The 21955-nt window shown below is 35.7% G+C and overlaps 1 protein-coding gene across 3 annotated transcripts in view; it reads left to right on the forward strand.

The window, feature by feature from the left end:
• The window catches only part of ITPR2 (inositol 1,4,5-trisphosphate receptor type 2), a 472019-nt gene that overhangs the window by 132827 nt on the left and 317237 nt on the right, over positions 1-21955 (forward strand). For all 3 annotated transcript variants that reach the window (XM_025455430.3, XM_025455431.3, XM_049102671.1), the window contains 10 exons: positions 513-612; positions 1146-1306; positions 10763-10904; positions 12949-13110; positions 15831-16003; positions 17347-17466; positions 17583-17768; positions 18898-19149; positions 19718-19862; positions 21477-21627. In XM_025455430.3, coding sequence (XP_025311215.1) covers positions 513-612; positions 1146-1306; positions 10763-10904; positions 12949-13110; positions 15831-16003; positions 17347-17466; positions 17583-17768; positions 18898-19149; positions 19718-19862; positions 21477-21627 — 1592 coding nt within the window. The remainder of the gene's footprint in view (positions 1-512; positions 613-1145; positions 1307-10762; positions 10905-12948; positions 13111-15830; positions 16004-17346; positions 17467-17582; positions 17769-18897; positions 19150-19717; positions 19863-21476; positions 21628-21955) is intronic.

The following is a 21955-nucleotide window of genomic DNA, read 5'->3' on the forward strand; positions in this document are numbered from 1 at the left end:
CTGGGATGAAGCCTTGGAATTTGCATTTTTAAAAAAGATTTATTTATTTGTTCTAGAGAGAGAGAGAAAGAGAGAGATCCTGAGAGTGCAGGGAGGGAAGAAGTAGAGGAGGGGAGAGAGGGAGAGAAAGAGAGCAAAACCCAAGCCGACTCCATGCCAAAGCATGGAGCCCAACACAAGGCTGGATCCCACAACCCCTAGATCACAACCCCAGCGGAAACCAAGAGTTGGTGCTTTACTGACTGTGCCACCCAGGTGGCTCAAATTTGCATTTCTAACAAGTTCCTAGGTGATGCTGGTACTGCTGGGCCAGGGACCACAGTTGGAGAACCACTGGCCTAGGTAATAATACCACATGCTTTGAAATAGTCCTTGACTCAGAACTTTCTTAAACCAGACTGATCTATACTTGAGTCACTAGTCTGAAATAAATCATGTATGAAACTGTTAAATGTGTTAATATGTAATTGCTTAATTTTTATGACCTGCTTTTTGTATTATTTTTCTTTTAGGAACTCATATGTTCGGTTGAGGCATTTATGTACCAACACGTGGGTAACAAGTACTAGTATCCCCATAGACACAGATGAAGAGAGACCTGTTATGTTGAAGGTAAATGCTGTTGACAGTGTTTAATTTTTAGCCCAGTGTTGTGTGATTAGGATCAGGGGATGATTGACATGTTCCTTACAATTCATTTTTATCAATATTAGAGATTATTGTAATTAATTTCATCAAGTATTCATTCTGCCAGTTGCTTAGGTAGCTGAACTAAGTGGCTTGGCTGCTGTAGAGCTGTGATTCAGGGGATATAGCACAAATACCCAAAGAGTAGGAGCAGGATGTTATAAAGGGCAGAAGATTCCAGGAGTACATTTTCTCTACTCTGTTGACACTGAAGCAAAGGGCAAGTGTCAGAGGATGTGGTTCTAGATGGGCTTTGGGAACAAGGCAGGAAATGGGCATGGAAAATCTATGTGTCCCTACAGTGTTTCACAGTGGATGATGGATGTTGAAATCATTGTGTGGATGATCTATTCCTGTCTTATATTTCTTAGACTGTATTAAGATGTGTTAGTACCTGCAAAATATTGCATAATTATTTAAAAAAATAACTGATTTGAATTGAAAAAAACACATTGCAGATTGGAACTTGCCAAACAAAAGAAGATAAAGAAGCATTTGCCATTGTGTCTGTCCCGTTGTCTGAGGTCCGAGACTTAGACTTTGCCAATGATGCAAATAAAGTGCTGGCAACCACAGTTAAAAAGCTGGAAAATGGCACAATAACTCAGAATGAAAGGAGGTTAGTAACTTTAAAATGGCTCTTAACTCATCAAGAGTCAGTTGTCAACTCTTGTGGTAAACCTCAAATGAATGAGTGACTCTAAGAGAATATTTAGAATGATCTCCATAGCAGCACACCTGCTTCCAAATGAGCGGATCAGGGTAAGTGAATGAATATAGTGACATTAAAATCTGGTGGAATATTCACTTTTTCCATTTTAGCTTGGCTTGAAGACAGTTGTTTTTTCACTTACTGATCTTTTTCCTTTTAAATGTTTTATAAATGACTTGTAATACTTTTGCTGCACCTTATTTAATGTTTGGATTTAAGAGTTCTAATAGTCCTAGAAGAAGTTTTATACTTTTGTATTTTTACTTATTCAAGACACATTTGTCTGCTCAGATACCACAAAATAAATATACTAGGAAACAATCTGCAAGGTGTAGCCCTCTACCCTTATAACATCCACAGAGAAACTGGATCCTTAAGTCTTCAACTCCGTTCTGGAAATAGTTGAGAAAGAGAATGCTACTGATAGCTGTCAATAATATCATTCCTGCTTTGTGTCAGTACTATAAAAATATTTTATGTACTCCTTCAAATAGTCCCGAGATGGACATTATTCTCATTTTATATAAGTAGAGGATTTGATCATCTGTGGTTCTATTTTATTTATTTATTTAATTAATTTATTTTTAAAGATTTAATGTATTTATTCCTGAGAGAGACAGAGAGAGATAGAGGCAGAGACATAGGCAGAGGGATAAGCAGGTTCCCTGAGGGGATCCTGATGTTGGACTCAATCACAGGACCCCCGGATCACGACCTGAGCCAAAGGCAGATGTTCAACCACTGAGCTATCCAGCATTCCTCATATGCGGTTTTAAGGTCTCTATGTTTTCAGTGCATCAGAAACACAGGCATTCTCTATATTTCCTTTCTTGATGATCTGCTACATACCTTTACATTTGAACAAGAAAAAGCTATTTGTCAATTTCCCAGGCGTTCATACATTGGAACTCTCATCACAGCTAGGGAGATGATAATTGGTATAAACACTTTGGAAAAGTAGTTTGACAGTCACTTGAAAGAAATCACTCCTCATATGAGTGGAAGTATGCAGAGTTTGTTCTGTGACTGGTTCATTTCACGTAGTGTAATGTGCTCCAGGTTCACCCATGTTGTCACATATGACAGGATTTTCTTCTTTTTAAAAGCTGATTAATATTCCATTGCATGTATAAAATAACATTTTCTTTAAATATTCATCCATCAATGGGCATTTAAGTTGTTTTCATATCTTGGCTATTGTTAATAGTACTGCAAAATAGTCTAACTCAAAGAAACAGAGAGTAGAAAGGTGGTTGCCAGGGGCTGCAGGCGACAAGGGAAATGAAGATCTTGTTTAATAGGTATAAACGTTCATTTATACAAGATAATCTATTGTACCACATTGTGCCTGTAGTGAGCAATACTGTATTGTGCAGTTAAACATTTGTTAAGAGGGTAGATCTCATAAGTGTTCTTAGCGCGCGCGCGCACACACACACACATACACACACACAAAGAAGCAAACACTCCATGACTCACCAATTCTTCTAGGCTGAATGTTTTTGAACATCTGTCCAAAAGAAGCTCCTACACATGTGCACCAGGACACATGTTTAACTGAGAATGTTCAGCCTTATTATAAATAACACAAGATCTAAAATCGTAAAATGTTCATCATCAGTTGAATAGGTGAGTACAGTTTTGGTAAATTCACATAATGTAATACAGTATAGCAATGAAAATAAATGAACTACTTCTATGTGTAACAAGAACTAGACACAGATATGTTCACTGTCATATGATTTGTACTGCTCAAAAGTGAGCAAAATGAAATTCTGTTTCTTTGGAGTGCTTAAGCAATTGGCAGAACTATAAAGCAATGCAAGAAAGTAATTGTCACAAAAATCAGGATGGTGTTCCCCTTAGAGGGAAGGCATTCACAGAGGCTCCTACAGCGTTCCATTTTCTGGTCTGGGTGGTGGCTTTATGGGGTCATCTTAGAAATATTCTGTAACTAAACATTTATGTTTTCTGAACTTTTAGCTGTATATCTTATAAAACAAAGGAACAAAAATCCAACTTGCTTCTTTCCACTCCTATCAGTAGAAAAACATCATGAATATGCAAACAAATGGGATAGCTGTTTCTCATCTTCCTTTCTGTTCTTACCTGTTTTTTTCCCTAATAACATGGCTTTGAAAATAACTATTGTCTATCCAATTGTACCTTGAACCTTCTTGGAGAAAATAAAGGCCAGAAGCTGAAACAACTGCCCTACTCTTCTGGACTACAGATAATTAAATATCCACGCAAGATCAGGATATGTGATGGAATCCGCTTGTGCAGATAGCACTTTTTATCTGCCTGTTATTTGTCTATCAGTGCTTCCTTTTGGTGAATCCATTTCTTTATCTCTGTCACTCTCACATATGCACAGAAATTTACTCACCTCACTTAAAAAGTCTCCCTTGCTAGCAGTGAGGTGTTTCTTGAAGAAAGGACAAGAACAGATATAAGCCCTCCCCCATTGCTGGTTGTAATCCTGAGCAAGTTGCTTTTTAGTTTCTGCCAGAGAGAATCTTGACCTCTCATGATGCTCGAAGGACGGTACTGGACCAGGAATGACCAGAGATCATGCATTTTTATTTTCCCTGCTTCTTATTTAATTTAATTTAATTTAATTTAATTTAATTATTTTATTATTTTTTATTTTCCCTGCTTCTTACCCATGTTTCAGAGTGAGAAATATCAGAGCAAAGAGAAATATGCCTGAGAAATATGAAGTTGCAATTATTGATCTTAATTTAGTAATTTTAGAAAAGTCATCTCCCATCAAAATTTGTTCAAAGCTGCCTGTCAGTACAGTGGAACTTATTGGCATAGTTGAATGCATTTATATTATTTTCTCTGTTTTAGAATTCAATATAAAATTCTTTCTGAAAATACCTCACAACTGACTTTTTCCCCCTCTGGAGAATGAAGTTATTATTAGATCTTCTTTTACTCAAAACCAGAAAGAATGAGACAAGGTCAGAGGGAAGGTGTTAGAATATTGCAGATCTAGCTCCAAATGCCTGGGTTGTTTGAATTCTCTCTCAGGCTCCCCCTTTACTTGCCCCAGAAATGGCCCCTGGAGGTGCAAGCTCCTATGCTAGGCTGCAAGATCCTCAACCTCAGATATTTTTCAGTGGAATTTTCTGATCTTATTGTGCATAGTCACACCAACAAAATAGAGAGTATTGGGAACACATTGGGAGTGGGAGAGGAGGGAGGATGGACAGGGGGTAAAATGGTGTTCAGGGCTTGAAGAAGGGACACATCAATAAACCAGAATTTCTGCACTATGTTTTACTTCTGAGGGTACAGAAAAAGATGAGCTCCTCAGCAGCATTTATAGTTCAGAGATATAATTAATTTATGTTTATTGAATTCCTGGTATATGCCAGGCACTGGGCCATGCAGCATGCACACATGCTGATAATGTGATCGTGAACAGCACAGAGTATGGCCATGTCTTCATGCATTTTACTGGTTTGAGGTTGGTTCTAATTCCCCACTATAGAAACTCAGGATCTAGGATAGTGGTCATCCCACATGGAATCACCAGATCAGATATCCTTGTTTGTTTGTTTTTTTCAGATCAGAAATCCTTGTAATTCAAAATTAATATCTTCTTTTAGCAATGTCACCTTTCCTTAAATTTTATTTGTCTGATGATACTACTGCTGCACTAGCTATCTTTAGTGTTTGTCTAATGCCTCTTTTTGAATATGTTTATCTCAGATTTTCTGGTCATTTTGTTTTAGTAATGTCTCCTGTAAGCAGCAGAGAGCTAGATTTTATTTTTTATTTCTTAATATTTTTAAAAAGATTTATTTATTTTACTTGGGGATGGAGGGGTAGTGGGAGATGGAGAGAGAGAGAATCTCAGTTAGACTCCCCACCGACTGCAGAGTCCAATGTGGGGCTCGATCTTACTACTCTGAGATCACGACCTGAGCAGAAATCAGGAGTCAGACACTCAGCTGAATGAACCACCCATGCACCCCCAGGGAGCTAGATTTTAAAAATCTAATCTGATCCTTTTCTCCCTCTAGTTGTGCAGTTTGTTCTCTCAGTCCTCAGGTCGATTTCTTGGGTGTTCAGAATGATTTGAAACTTACCTAGCTGTGTTTGAGGGATAAGACAAGCTTAGGGTCCCCCTACTATTCCACCATTTTAACTTCTCACCTAATTTGATATCCTCCATCTGGAGCCCCCATCTTCCAGTAACTCACCAAAATGACCAACACAAATGGAAGGAGTAGGAGCACCCACTATATTCTCTAGACCTTTAGGAAGACATGGAGCTGTTCCTTGGCCACATACATGTGAATGTACAAGAAGAATGATATTGTGAACATCAAGGGAATGGACACTGTTCAGAAAGAGGCACCTCACACACATTACCATGGTTACCATGGCAAAACTGGAAGAGTCTACATGTTACCCAGTATGCTGTTGGCATTGTCGTGGACAAACAAGGGCAAGATTCTTGCCAAGAGGATTAATGTATGTATTGAGTATTAAGCACTCAAACAATAGAGATAGCTTCCTGCAGAGGGGAAGGAAAATGATCAGAAAAAGAAGGAAGCCAAAGAGAAAGGCACACACTTTATGAGAACCGATGGGAAGGAGCCTGAGCTGCTGGAACTCATTCCCTATGAATTCACGGGATGATAGGTATATAAAATATAAAAGACCTCAAGACAATAAATAAACAGATAAATAAAAGTGGAATCTGATAGTCTTTAAATTATTTTGTATTTAAGAAATAGTGTGTTTGGATTTATTCTTTTTGTTTGTTTGGATTTATTCTAATTTTTTTCTTTAGCTTTTTTCTTTTCCTTCTGCTTTCTTGCTTTCTGTTAGTTTGATAAAGTTTATATTTTCTCTCTGTTGTTCCTTTTCCTCTACTGGTTTAAAAGCTTTGGGTCATGCTGCTATTCTTTAGCAATTGCCCATAAATTCTTGTCATACATTTTTTAAAAAGATTTATTTATTTATTCATGACAGACACAGAAAGAGAGGCAGAGACATAGGCAGAGGGAGAAGTAGGTTCCCTGCAGGGAGCTGGATGCAGGACTCGACCCCAGGATCACAACCTGAGCCAAAGGTAGACACTCAACCACTGAGTACCCAGGCATCCCTTGCCATACATTTTAACTGCATATTCTTTCCTACAAACTTTGAAGCTATTAAATATTTCTTTCTTCTGCTCTTGGGAGTAAAATACCTCAGAATGGTTTAATTATGCTGATTTTCTTCCTCTCATCTTTCTTGGAAAGATGCCTATATAGTTCTGTGTTTTTTGTTTTCATTTAAAATTTTTATTTTATAATAGTTGACATCTACAAAGGAGTAGATGTGTCCTACAAATTATGATATACCACGTTTTTATTAAAAATTTTTATTTCTAAAATTTTTTTTCTATGGATTGTATTTCTCATTCTATTTTATCTCTTCTGCTTGCTTTTATTTCTTGCTTTTCACATCTTCTCTCTGGGTTCACTTTTCTTTTTGCTAAAATTTATTCTTTAAGCCATTTAGTGAAGGCCTATGGGTTATAAATCTTCTGAATTTTTAAATATATGAAAATCATTTATTTTACTGTCACTCTTAAATACTACTTTAATTATGTGTAGAATGTTAGTTTTGACCGTTATTTTTCTTCTATATTTTAAAATTAGAATGTAATTATTTTCAGACATATTTTGTTTCCATTAAGAAGTCTTTTGCTCATACAATTTTTACTTTATTGGCCTTTTTTCTTTACTTTTTTGGTAATTTTTGTACATTTTTTCTTTGTCTTTTATGTCCTGAAGTTATACACTGATGCGTTTACAAAGAAATTTTTTAATGCATATTTAAAAATTGAGGTACAGTTGGCAATATTAGTTTCAGGTGTTCAATATAATTATTTGATATTTGTGGATATTGTGAAATGATCACTACAATAAGTTTAGTTAACATCTGTCACCATACAGACTTACAAAATATTTTTTTCGTATGAGAGCTTTAAAGATTTATTCTCATAGCAACTTTCAAATATAAGATACAATATTATTAAGTATTGCTGCTATGCTGTACGTTACACCCCCAGGACTTAATTATTTTATAATCAGAAGTTTATACCTTTTGACCTTCTTCACCCATTTCATCCACCCCCTACTCTTCATCTCTGGCAACTACCAACCTGTTCTCTGTATCTATGAGCTCATTAAATTTTTTTTTTTTAAATTAAGGAAGTTTAATTCTTGTTTTTCCCTACCTAATGTTTAAGATATGCTTTTACTCTGTATACTTATGTTTTCTTTAATTATGCAGTTTTCAGCCATTTTCTTTCAAATGCTACTTTATCTTTTCCTTTTCTTCTCTCTCAGACCTCCTATTAAATGTATGTTGGGTCCTCTTAATTCATCCTTTTTATCTCTTAACTGTCTATAATTTTTCTTTTTAAATCTCTCTGTGCTGCTTTCTGGATTGATTTTTTTTGATACTGTCTTATAAATCACTCTACCTTTTAGAATGTGTGCAGAATGATTTACCTTCATTAATTAGACTTTTATTTAAGTGATTTTAATTTTATTTCTCAGATTTCTTTTGATTCTTTTGTGTATCCACCTGTTCTTCATTCGTATCTGCTTTTTTAAGATATATTTGTCTTTTTTGTATATAATTGCTTTCTTTATCTCTTTATTGGTTGAAAAAACTGATTTAAAAGTGATTTTGAAATTTTCCTGTTACTTGCATTTTGTTGGTATTGACTTAGTCTCTTGATTTTTTAAAAAACGATTTATTTATTTATTTGAGAGTGTGTGCGAGAGAGATCCTAAATGAGGGAAGGGACAGAGGGAGAGAAACTTCAGGCAGACTCCCTGCTGAGTGTAGAGTCCATGGGACTCCATCTGACCTGATCCAAAATCACAAGGTGCCCTGGCCTCTTGATTTTTACATATAATGCGTCTGGCTTCAAGTCCATTTCCCTTGTGTGCTTTGAAATTTGAATAAGATTCTTCTTACGTTGGTGGATTTTGCTATCCCTTTCTCTACATTTGCTTATCTCCTCTCTCACTTTTGTCGTTGCCTCCACTTGGCACATCTCAGCTAGTTCCAAGCCAGATCTGAAATTGAGGACTAAAAGTCCATCTTCTAATTTGAGGCTTCAGCTGTTGAGATCACAGGTGGCTGGATCCAGTCCTGTCGTGAATTTCCTCTGTTTCCTCCTACCACCACATCACCAGAGCTGAAGAAGGGCCACCAAAGTTTTAAGGTTCTTTTAAGAGGTAGAAAATTCCTGCTTTAATATCTTCAGTGAGGTAAGGAAGTGAAGACCTACCATGTGTTTCAGTCCCAGTTATCTTGCAAGGATTGAACAATAACCCTGCTTATCACTGTGTTTTTCTTATTTTGTTCCTAATCCACAAAGCTTTTTATTTTTTAGGTGTATCTTTATATTTATATATATATATATATATATATATATATATATATATATACACACACACACACACACACACATATATATACACATATATATGTATATATATAATTTTTAGGTATATCTTTATATATGTATATAAAATTTTATTTATCATTGCTCCATCTGACAAAGTCTCTGGCAAAATGTTTTTAGTTCAAGCAAATTAATACGATTGAGTGAATAAGTGGGCTTAAACCACTTCTAAGTATAGAATTGGAATTTGATCTAAACTGAAAAAACTCAGTTGCTTTGTCACTGCTTGAGGTGGAAAGGGGGGAAAAGGGTTTCAACAGTTTCAGAGATCCAAAGATAAGCCTGGTTTTCTGGCCTTCCATTGCCCAATCATCAGAGAAGGCAGGCTGTGCAAGCAGGGCTAAGGTATAGTGATCCTTGATTAAGACTTAATTTTCTTGATCATCATTCCATTAACTATCACCAGTTCAGGCCATTTGCAAGACTTTGAAGCAGAGTGATTTGTACTTGTCCCACAATTTTGCTTCCTTACATGTCTAAACATTGGAACACACTTAACTTGAAACAGAGGAGAAAAAGAATATTAATGATTTTAATAGAAAACATATTTATGCTCAAACTGGACTTGTAGATTGAACAGATATTAACTGAAGTTCAACTTAATTTCAATTTGTTGAAGTACCCTGAGTTCAAAATAAATTTTATTTTTAGGAAAAATGGAATGATTTGGAAGACATTAGGCCACAGTTTCAAAAGAAATTCACACCACATTTCAATGCACATGAATTGTAGTTTACATTTCTGTAATTGCCCTCAAAGGTTATGTGAGTGAATCCTGCATAGGCACATTTCTAAAAGAGACAGATTGGGTTAAAATTTAAAATAGGCACCCCAAGAAAACAGTCTCTGGAATGTTGGAGTGGAATTGATTCCTGGAAATATGCTGAAATTGGGCTGTAGGTGGCTAAATTCTGGATTAGAGTATGTCCACTTGGCTCCAAGAAAGTACATTCTCTTTTAGGAGGTAAATCTGGAGATCAAGATCAAGATGTTTCCAAACTGAATACATTTTACGCTTTTCTGGATTTGTTGAATTTCCTATATTGTAGTTTTCTTATTGATCTGATCATAATTGACCATGCTAATAATTATGCTGAGGTGTATGGATAAATATATATATGTATTTGCTGGACAAAATTTTTCAAAACTTAAATTTAAAAATTCATGTAGAACATGATAAAAAGCAGGCAGAGGAAAGAGGAAGAAGAAAGCTAAGGGAGGAAGGGTTTTCAAGATACTTCAGGTTCTAAATGCCATTGAAGTCCAAGTAACAACATGATAACTAAATTGTAGAGTTAAAGGTGAACGTTAGTGTATGATTTTAGAATGCTGTGATTTTTATAGGTCAGGTAATAGTTTAAGAACAGTTTAGAGCAGCTGATTGCTTGTTCTGAATCTGTTAACACTTCATTTAAATTTTCCTTATTCTGTTCATTGGAGATGTAGAGGTGTAGTAAAGAGTAGGAAGTGTAGTTTGAGTCAATAGAAAAATGATTTGAATTTAGAAATTTAGAAGTTGAGCTATTCTCCCTTAAGCGGAAATACTCTTCTTTGCTGGTCAGACATAGGCAAGGATCTGTGGTATTAGCCTATCCACTCATCTCCTGTTGGGGCTCATGTGGTTTTATTTCATAATTGCCTTTTGCAAATACTTGATTAGAATTGGAGGCAAGAGTGGGGGCTGGAGAAGTTGGAGAAGGCTTGTTCTTTGTAAAGATTTAGGTAAATGTTAACTGAATTAGATGTTTTGGTGATGCAAAAATTTTTATTACAAAATACTCTCAATGTTCCAATGTTTCAGTCCTTAGTGTTTATTAGAAAAATATTTTCCAAAATTAGAGTAAAATTTTCTTTTCATTTTATGATAGGTTTGTAACCAAATTATTAGAAGATCTCATCTTCTTTGTGGCTGATGTACTTAATAATGGACAAGAAGTTCTGGATGTGGTTATCACTAAGCCAAACCGAGAACGTCAAAAATTAATGAGGGAACAAAACATATTGGCACAGGTGAATGTTTTCATATAATAAATTTGCATATTTAATGTTCTTGAATTATAGCATCAGGAAAGTTCTTGTGTTAGTTACCAATTGTTGTGTAACAAGTTACCCCAAGACTTTGTGGCTGAAAGCAACAGATACTAGTCTCACAGTTTCTGTAGATTAGGAATCTGGGAGTGATTTAAGGGAGGTGGTTCTTCTTCAGGGCCTTTCACAAGACTGCAGTCAAGGTGCTGGCTGGGGCTGCGGTCATCTCAGTCTCAAAAGGCAGAAGAATCACTTCCCCTGAAGGCCTCTGGTAAGACTGCCTCCAGATTTGGAAGCTTGCTTTCCTTAGAAATGAGCGGGCCAAGAGAGAACAAGGAGGGCACCTAGATGGAAGGAAGCACAGTCTCTTTAATAACTTAATCTGAGAAGTAACACCTCATCAATTCTACTATTCTACTGTGTTCTATTAGAAATGAGTCGATAAATCCAGCCCAAAGTCAAGGAGACAGGATTGCACAAGGATGTGAATTCTAGGAGGCAGGGATCACTGGGGCCATCTTAGAGAGAGCCTCCCACAGACCTCTCACAAAACCTATGGAGTCAGACTATCTCCAGAAAAGGTGTTGGAATAATTTTCTAAGTAAAAGTTCCAGGATAACTTGGAAAGTGCCATCTCCATCTACTTCCTACTTCTGCCCCTCCCTTCCTTAGGAAAGGAGAGAAGTCTATTCATGAGCTCACAAGTGCTCTATACAATATTCTAGGTTTTTTCCAAGTCTAGAGCTGCACCTGTACTATGTCTTTTGGAAATTGTTCATACACACCAGTAAATTAATTCACTTCCTGATAATATGCACAAATGGGCATGCCTACTTTTATGTGGTTTTCATATTAGGTTAATTGCTACAAAGTAATGGTACTCTTCATTAGTTAAGTGCGAGCTCAAAGAAGACACTTAAAAAATTAAAAAAAATCATGTTATTAGTATATATGCTGTTGTGGCGATAGGAAGGGAGAATAGTAGACATATCGCCAATTAATATTCTCTAGCTGATTGTCTGAAAATATAAAATCAACACTTCTTTCAAAAAAATAAAGATTGTAAATCTAATGAGACAAAGGCTTTTCTGACATTAGCATTCTTTTGTATAAAACATTTGATTTCAAGGACTTTTAGGACCTTGAATGATTTATTAATATTATTTCAACCAACATATGTCTAATCTTTTATTTCAGTATTTTAAATATAAAATTCAAGGTTTAGTGAATATAAAATTATTGAAGTAACTTTAATTTATTGTATTTCATAAACTACAAAAGACGATTGTTTTCTATTTTGCTTTCTTTTAGTAATACTCATGCCCTTGTATAGGTGCTCTTTCATAAACAATTTACTCATCTACCAGCTTAGCTCGAGGTGACCTTACCTGCTGTCCTGCTGCCTAAAAGAGTTATATTCCTCAATGCTTTTTAAATATTTCCCAGCTGCTAACCTTGGTGTAATGTGAGTCCTTGGGTACCACCAGTTGCCCGTGTGGCACCTTATTTATTTGAATACTGATACATTCATTGATTTGGCGACATCTTTATGTACCAAGAACAATAAATGAACTCTTTCCAAAGGATGTTTAGAAGCAGTATTTGGAGGTAATTTTCTGATGTCAATTTCAGATGAACAGTAAATGTTTTCTTTATATTATTTTGGAGAGTTATAGAACACCGTAGAAATAATTATAAAGCTTACAGAAATGAAATTATTTTTAGTTCATTTGAGTATGTTCTTGTAATTTGGTACAACCCGACGTCTTTATATTCTTATTTTAATAAAATATAATTTCTAAACAAAATAAAATGTTTTATTTAAATGTTTTTGTCAATTTAGAGAATCCTTTAAATGGTATTTTTTTCTGTTTCTTAATATGCTGGTTCTGTATTCTAAATCTTTTTTCATCCTTCATATGAATTCTATTCAAATATTACAAAAGTGTTCTTGAGTCAATGTCCTTATTTGTAAAACATATACCTCCATTCATCAGAATGGGTTATTGTTGTTTTTTACTGATAGGTATTTGGAATTCTTAAAGCACCCTTTAAGGAGAAGGCAGGAGAAGGCTCAATGCTGAGACTTGAAGATCTGGGGGACCAAAGATATGCTCCTTACAAGTATATGCTGAGGCTGTGTTACCGTGTGCTGAGACATTCACAGCAAGACTACCGGAAAAATCAGGTTGGAGTGTAGCCCGCCCATCTTTTAAAGTACATTTAAAGTATGGCTCAGGTTCTTTGGTTACTGTTCTAAATTACATAAAATAGGAATGGGAATTTCCACTCTGCAGTGAAATGTTTTATGTTGGCCACAAAAATGACCTGTAAGTATTTCTGTACTGACATATGTATTTATTCTTCTGTGTGCAATCAGAATCTTTGGGGGAAGATGTCTGAGGTCTTTGTTAAATGGTATTAGCTTTTGCTAGGCAGGAGGCCCACTGGATGTGTTATGTAAAGAAGAGGGAGACATTTCTTGATGTTTCTAGGAACATGTGAGGTTTCCTATCATTACTTGTAGGCCAAAAAGTTCCTTGTCTGGTGGCAAAGATAGGGCAGGTACATCTGGAATATAAGGGAGAGACAAAGAGGGGACATGAGAGAGAAAAGACAGGATTATGGGAATTCAGAAGACAGAGAGCTCAGTGTGACTAGGGGAGCCCAGGAAGGGAGCTTAGAGAAGGAAGCATTTGAGGAGAATGAGACTCATTTTCATAATCTATATGGGAACAGGTATTTCAGTGAAGAAGGGTCTATGAAGAGAGAATGATGGCTGCTACAAAGGGCACTTTTGTTCCAAGATAATCCTAACTGTGAGGACAGGGAACCTAGGGCTATAGTTAAAAGTTGCCAATGGCAAGTGAAATTTATTTCTTTTAAGTTTCATTTTTATCTTAAAAATGCACAGTATTGGGGATCCCTGGGTGGTGCAGTGGTTTAGCGCCTGCCTTTGGCCAAGGGCGCGATCCTGGAGACCCGGGATCGAATCCCACGTCGGGCTCCCGGTGCATGGAGCCTGCTTCTCCCTCTGCCTATGTCTCTGCCTCTCTCTCTCTCTCTCTCTCTCTTTCTGTGTGACTATCATAAATAAATAAAAATTTAAAAAAATGCACAGTATTTTGCAATGTGTTTAATCGATGTGTTTCTTTAATATGAAATTGTTTATAATTAATGATCGTTTCCTAAATCAGCATCTTCTGTTTCTCTTAGCCAGTTTGAGAGTAGAGTATGGCTTCGGTTACTTTTGTGGATTAGTTTAGTGTGAGAGAGGGCTGGTGAGGCAGGTCAGCTGATTTGATTTTTTTATCAGCATCTTGATCTATTTATCAAACTTCTTGGAGGCTTGCCTTATACTAGGTATGATTATAATAGTCATAAAAGTATATAAATCAATACATGTCTTTAAAATGATATACTAACAGAAGACATTTACTTTACTTATCTGGCTACCCAATGTAAGCTATCATTTTGAAAGGCCACAAAATTGCTGCTTAGAATATAATTAAATTTGTGCAATCTGTATCATTTTCAGGGAGTAACTAAATTCCAGTAAATTTTGTCTAAGCAAAAACACTTTGTAATCAATAAATTTGCCCCTCATAGAACCAGAGATACGTTCTCAAGGAGAATCCCCGCAAAGTTGAAGTGAGAACTATGGATTATGGAAGGGGTTAGTTAAGTTTAGCAGGTCTATCTATGGTTGTGTGGGATACTTGCTTGCATGCAGAATGTGGGACATGAGCAGTAGTGTTTTGAAATATAGGAGAGTCAGTGTGAAGACTGAGGAACAGATTAAATAATGCATGATTGAAACTCTCAATGGCTTTTTCTTGCTCTTAGAATAGCATTTTGGTCCTTTGCCCTGGCTCTCAAGGACCTACCTCTCCAACTTCAACTCTTGTTATCTCCTTACTTGCTACCCTGTAGCTACAGTGGCCACCTTTGTTTATGGAATATAAAGAGCGTGATTCCACTACCTACCTAGATGGTTTCTCTCCCCATGGCTGCCTCCTTTTGCTCATTCCCATCTTTTACATCCCAGCTCAGGTATCACTTCTTTAGCTTCTCTCCCATCTGAAGTTGCCACTTTTCCAGATCCCTTTGTTTCACTTCACTTATTAACATATAAAAGGACCATATTTATTATCTGGCTTACTGCCTTTTTTCACACTGGGATGTGAGATCCATGAGAATTCACCTATCCTGTTTGCCGCATATGCCTAGTTTTTCAAACAGCCTGGAATGTAGTAAGCTTTCAAGAAATATTTACAGGATGGAAAAAAAAGAAAAAAATATTTACAGGATGAATGATCTGGTCAATAAAGTAATTGATTAATCATATTATTTTGTTTAATAGCCTTTTAAAATAAAAAGTGGTATGGAATTTTATTATTTTAAGAAGATTTAATTGGAATATGTACAAAAAAGAAATCACTGCAAGTCCGCCTGGGATCTCCATGTAACAAGTATAGATCTCATGCCATGAACAAAATATCAGAGCCATTTTCTTTCTGTAATTACGATAAAATCAGTGGTTATGACTTTCAGTAAGAGTTAGAAGAAGGGCCTCTTTTAGGCTGGTAAAATTTACCATGTCAAAAGAAATTGTTGTTTTAACTAGGTTTATTTTTGTTCTTCCTGTTTATGCTTTCAGAGTATAAGCACTCACATTAAATATATCTAGGTATATGATTTTCTATTATAATTTAAATTAGGCATATGCTCATATGTTTTAGTTTCCTTTCTCAAAAAGCCATATTTTTTGAAGGATTATTGCCTTTCTTTTGATAATGCATTTGAGTTTTCTGTTATGAATAAATTAATCAATGTTGCTGACTCTAATAGAACCTGTTATTTCTAAGCTGTTTGGCAGCGCATTCTGACAGTCTTTCTTCTTTGCAGGAATATATTGCTAAGAATTTCTGTGTCATGCAGTCCCAGATTGGCTATGATATTTTGGCAGAAGATACCATCACAGCTTTGTTGCACAACAACAGAAAACTACTAGAGAAACATATCACAGCAAAAGAAATAGAAACATTTGTCAGTTTACTCAGGAGAAATCGTGAGCCAAGGTTTGAAGTGGTTCATGTAGTATTCTTTACTAGTGGGAATTGTGCTTTATTTTTTGTGTTTTTTTTTTGTTTGTTTTGCAAAAAAAGCCTTTTCCTTTATTTTTAGAATGTTTTAAAAGTTGAAATTATTTTTTTGAAAAGATTCATTTATTTATTTGACAGAGACGCAGAGAGAGAGAGAGGAGAGAGAGACCATATGAGGGGGGGGAAGGGGAAGAAGGAGAAGGAGAGAGAGAATCCTCAAGCAGACTCCCTGCTGAGCAGGGAGCCCAATGCAGGGCTTGATCCCAGGACCCTAAGATCATGACCTGAGCCCAAGTCAAGAGACATACTTTTAACTGAGTGAGCCACCCAAGCACCTCTTAAAAGTCAAAATTCTTTCACATCACTAACTTGCATGGACAAAACTATGTTGGGTTTGCTGTTATAATAATTATGTATCATACAGTTATTACCTCATAGGAAATTAAAACATTTTATAGACATATTTAAATGTAAGTAACTTTCATTCTAATCATGTATGTTTTTATAGTACTTCTAGTTTTTAAAAATATATTCATGTACATTGTCTCATTTAAATCTTTGTACATTGCCATGAGATATGCTGGTTGTATATTATAATTACTAATATATTATATTATTATAAATTATTATCCACATTTTAGAGAACAGAAAACAGAAGCCTAGATATCAACTTGTCCAAGAAAACCCTAGTAGTAAGGAATATTACCATAAAACCATAATTACCTATTACTAACATTATGGTAATATTCCTTATGATTGGAGTATTCCATCTAATTTACTTTTTATTGTACCATGCTACTGTATCTGGGAGAAATGAATGCAGAAATGTCAATCAGACTGACAGTTTTCTTTACTAATTAGCACAGCAAATAAATGTTAGAAGGTAGAAATGGGTCTTTGACTCAACTAGGCCATGCTCACTTTCAGTAACTGTGTGCTGTTTTCGTATTTTACTCAGTACAGCATTAGCTTTCATCTGCTTTTGTTTTGTTATCCAGTTCTTGAATAGTCTCTTTTTAGGGCAGATAAATGATTTTCTAAACATAATAAGTCACAGTGCTATGGGAGGAATATCACCAAATAAATAGAAACAAACATATCCTTTTTTGAGAGAAAATTTGTATTAAACACAAATAATTGGATGTTTAATTTGTTTCTAATGATGAAGTAGATAAGCAACATATTAAAAGCTATTGTAAGGGGGTATTAAAAATAGATCTAAAAAGTTACTTTCATTATATCCCCAAATATTTTTATTGTGATATTCTGTGAAATGCCTTTTCCTAGCATTCAATTTATTATTTTTTTTCTCTTGCTAGGTTTTTGGATTATTTATCAGATCTGTGTGTGTCCAATACCACTGCTATACCTGTAACTCAAGAACTCATCTGTAAATTTATGTTGAGCCCAGGCAATGCGGACATTCTCATTCAAACTAAGTAAGCCCAGATAGGGGAGGAATCTTTTTCTGTTCATTATTTTTAAACACCATAGTTCCTGTCATATTTGTGAGTTAGCCTCTTTATAGATTTTTGTATGTATAATTTATTTCAAGGCTGGTCTCGATGCAAGTAGACAACCCTATGGAGAGCTCCATCCTTTCAGATGACATTGATGATGAAGAAGTTTGGCTCTACTGGATTGATAGCAACAAGGAACCTCATGGCAAAGCAATAAGGCACCTTGCTCAAGAAGCAAAAGAAGGCACAAAAGCTGATTTGGAAGTTCTTACCTATTATAGGTAAAGAATCATAATTGTCAATGTTACATATTCATTGAGAGAATATTCTCTGAAACCTCTAAAAGTCAGGTATCTATGAAGAGGAAATTTTAAAAGTCATGTCAAAACTAAGGTAGCTGAAATATTTAATATTATTTAAAATATTCAAAATAAAAGTGGACATCTGTGTTTGCCACCCACACAACTTGCAATTTTCTGATTTTTCACTAATTTGAAATTGATGTGCAGCAGAGAGTTTTTTTTTTTTTTCTGTTATTGATTGGTGTGGGTACAGATGGGAGACATATTGGGACTGTGGTGTTGGACTTGAGGGATGGAACTGAGCTGGGTGTGCTGATCCAGCTTCAGAGGCAAACTTGGAGAAAGTAAGCCAGCAGGAATGTAGAGAGCTTATGAATATGTGGACAGCTCAGACTGGAGAAAAGCTGGTATCTATAGTTATGAAAGGTGGCACATGGCAGCAGAGGTTGCCATGGAAGTTGCTGGTGGTCAGTATGTTGGGAACAATGATCTAGCTGGTGTATTTGAGCTTAAGGTATCGAAACCTTTAGCAGATGCCCATGGAAACAGTTGGGCTCAAATGACAGGAATCTGAGAAAGGCGGAGCATCCCCCATGTTTCCTGGTTTCTAGAGGTATTGCAACAAAGCCAAGGCTAATCCTTAATCTCAGAGGCTGATGAATCCAAGTGTAACTGATGCTATTTGGGTGGGTCACATTTGGTTTTGGAACTGTGTGGATCTAAAGTTAGACTAGCTAGATGTTAGAGCTGGAGCTCGGTAGGAATGGGCAGGAAGGAGATGGTTTCATGGGATCTTTCATCCATGGCCCTCAGGCTTAGTGTATTTGTAATCCTAGGAGACAAAAAACAGAGAGCATAATGACACTTGCCACCAGACACATGTTGGTGGAACAAGTAAGAGAATTGCAACTTGAATGGACATAGAGACAATTTCATGTATTTGTTATTTGATCTTAACTTACTACCCCAAAAATTTGACTCCAGTGTCACAAACACTTGGAAATATTGGTGTCCTATAAAAGTAAATAGTAGATACTGATTGATATTGTGCTGTTTAAGAACTTTATCAAGAGAAGACAAATAATGTAATATGTTTCATATTTTTAAGGTACCAGCTAAATCTCTTTGCAAGGATGTGCTTGGATCGCCAATATCTGGCCATAAATCAGATTTCTACACAGCTCTCTGTTGATTTGATCCTGCGGTGTGTGTCGGATGAGAGCCTGCCATTTGACCTCCGAGCATCTTTTTGCCGCCTCATGCTCCACATGCATGTTGACCGGGATCCTCAGGAGTCTGTGGTGCCTGTCCGCTATGCCAGGCTCTGGACCGAAATCCCTACAAAGATCACAATTCATGAGTATGTTTAGAAACATTTCTTGAACACTTTAAATTCAGTAGATGAACTCAAAATCAAATGTCTTCAATTTTGAAATGAAATATATGGAAGGTCATTTCTGTGTTCAAACTCAGGTTGTTAGCCTTTATTTTTTTTTAGCATTTAAATTATTTTTTAAAGTATTAATTCCAGTTAGTTAATATACAGTGTTATATTAGTTTCAGGTGTACAGTATAGTGATTCAACACTTCCATACTTCACCTGGTGCTCATCACAAGTGCACCCATTACTCCCTATCACCTATTTAACTCATCCCCCCATCCAGGTTGTTGGTCTTTCAAATACAAATAAGATATGCATTTTGGAGAGTAAAATGACAACTCTTAAAAATAGAAACATCATTCTGGAAACCAATAAATGGAAATCGTATTTATGATAGGAATAACAATTTTTAAGTGCTTCTTAAAAACATCTAGAAGGGTTAACTAAGTTACCTAAACCTAAGAAGCTGGGAGGTTAAAGTATATATATTTTCCTATTTTTGAATGATTCCAATCAACTTAGCTTCATATTCTTTCTATCTTTCCAGATATGATTCTATAACAGACTCTTCCAGAAATGATATGAAGAGGAAATTTGCACTGACAATGGAATTTGTTGAAGAATACTTGAAAGAAGTTGTAAATCAGCCCTTTCCTTTTGGGGATAAAGAAAAAAACAAACTGACATTTGAGGTATTTCATACAAACAACTCATTTGTGAGGTTATTCAGTTTTCCCTGTCAAAAATTAGATATATTGAGCACCAAAGTTTTTTTTCAGTCTAATATTTAGGATGTTTTGGTAATTGGATAGTTTAGTTGATGAATGTATGATTCCCTCTGGCATTGATTAAAAGATAGATTTGATGTTTTAATTAGACCTGATGTCCAAAACAAAATATTTTATTTATAATTATTTGTTACCTATTGTTTTCGTGGATTTGGGGTAATTTCATTTATCTGTGTAAGCTTTATTGCATTTCATGAACAAAAGACAGTTTGCATACATTGTAATTTGTTTGGATACATCTTCCCCCCCATCTCTGTGTAAGTGAAATTGTTAGTAGCCTCATTAAACTGAATGAAATGCCTTCGGTTTTAATATCATTTAGGGGATATAATGACAAAACTAGAGAAGAGATGCCATTACTTGATACCTGGTGTATTAGGTATCCACTGATGTATAACATATTACTCCCAAACTTAGTTCAAGCAAGAAGCATTTATTATTTTACAGTTTCAATGGGTCAGAAATCTGAAAATGTATCATTCTGGCTCAGGGACTCTCATGAAAGTGTAATGAAGCTGTTGACTGGGGTTGCAGTTACCTCTAGCTAGATGACCTGCTAAGCTTGCTCACTCATGTGTTTCTTGGTGGCCATACTTCCTTACTGGCTGTTGACCAGAGGCTTCATCTTTTTTCCATGTGGGCCTTTCCATAGACTGCCTGTGTCCTTATGGTACCCAGAGCAAGCCATTAGAGAGAGAGAAAGTGAGAGAGAACCCAAGATGGAAGTTGTCGTCTTCTCTAAGCTAATCTTGGAAGTGGTATGCTATCACTTCAGCTGTGTTCTGTTCATCACACAGACCATCCTTGGTGCAGTGTGAAAAGATACCATACTTTGGGGACCATGTTGGAAGCTAGCTGTCATACCTAGGATGTTTCATAGTGTCCAGAAAACCACAAAACAGCATAGGGAACAAATTATTTCTGGACAAATTCGGGGATAATATACATTTATTAACATAATTCATTAATGTAACCATTTATTAAGTGATATCCTACTGATTTAAGTAAGTTAATGTTTAGTTAAGTAAATCATTCTAATGTAGATTTCTTTAAACACCTTGATACACCTGAAATCTTCTTTTTGGCTTCCTTGTTGACTGTTCACCAGACACCAATCTTGTCATCTGGGCTTTTGATAGAGATGACAAACTGGCCTTAAATGGATTTAATTATGAACTTGAATAAATCAAAGTTCAGTGGCTGCTTTTGCAGACATTTTAATTCCTAGGCATTAAAGAATTAAAAAGTTTAGAAATACCTGCACTAATTTAGATAATATAAAAACAATCAATGTTAATTTCAGGTATGCCTGGGTGGCTCAGTCAGTTAAGCATCCAACTCTTGATTTCAGCTTGAATCGTGATCTTAGCTCAGGTCTTGACCTCAGGGTCATGAGTTCAAGCTCTGCACGGGGCTCTGTGCTGGGCATGGAACCTACTTAAAAAAAATCAATATTAATTTCAGTTTCTAATGTTATTTTTTCTTTTCTTATCCCCCCTCCCTTTTTTTTTAATTAAGGTGGTCCACTTGGCTCGGAATCTTATATACTTTGGATTTTATAGTTTCAGTGAATTGTTGAGACTAACAAGAACACTTCTGGCTATCCTAGATATCGTACAGGCCCCCATGTCTTCGTATTTTGAGAGATTAAGCAAATTTCAAGATGGAGGTAAGAATTTTTGAGAAAAGTTATAATCTTTTTGGAAGTGAGATTAAAAACAAATCTACAGAGAAGTGGTTGTTAAATGTACCTGCTAATGAATGTGTACAAATGAAAAGTGATCCTATGATAGGGTTAAGTGATAATAGGCTAGATTTATAAACATACTTTTTTCTTATCTGAAATATGAAGATGATAATAATAGTAGCTTCCTCACAGCTTCCTCATGAGAATTGAATGAATGTATACAGTTTATTCAAGGTACTTACAATAGGACTATCTCATAATGCAATAAAAATTTTTTTGATGGTGATTGTCTTAGGTTGGATGCATACAA

The sequence above is a fragment of the Canis lupus genome, chromosome 27 (assembly GCF_003254725.2).
Source record: "Canis lupus dingo isolate Sandy chromosome 27, ASM325472v2, whole genome shotgun sequence".
In the NCBI taxonomy this organism is placed as follows: domain Eukaryota; kingdom Metazoa; phylum Chordata; class Mammalia; order Carnivora; family Canidae; genus Canis; species Canis lupus.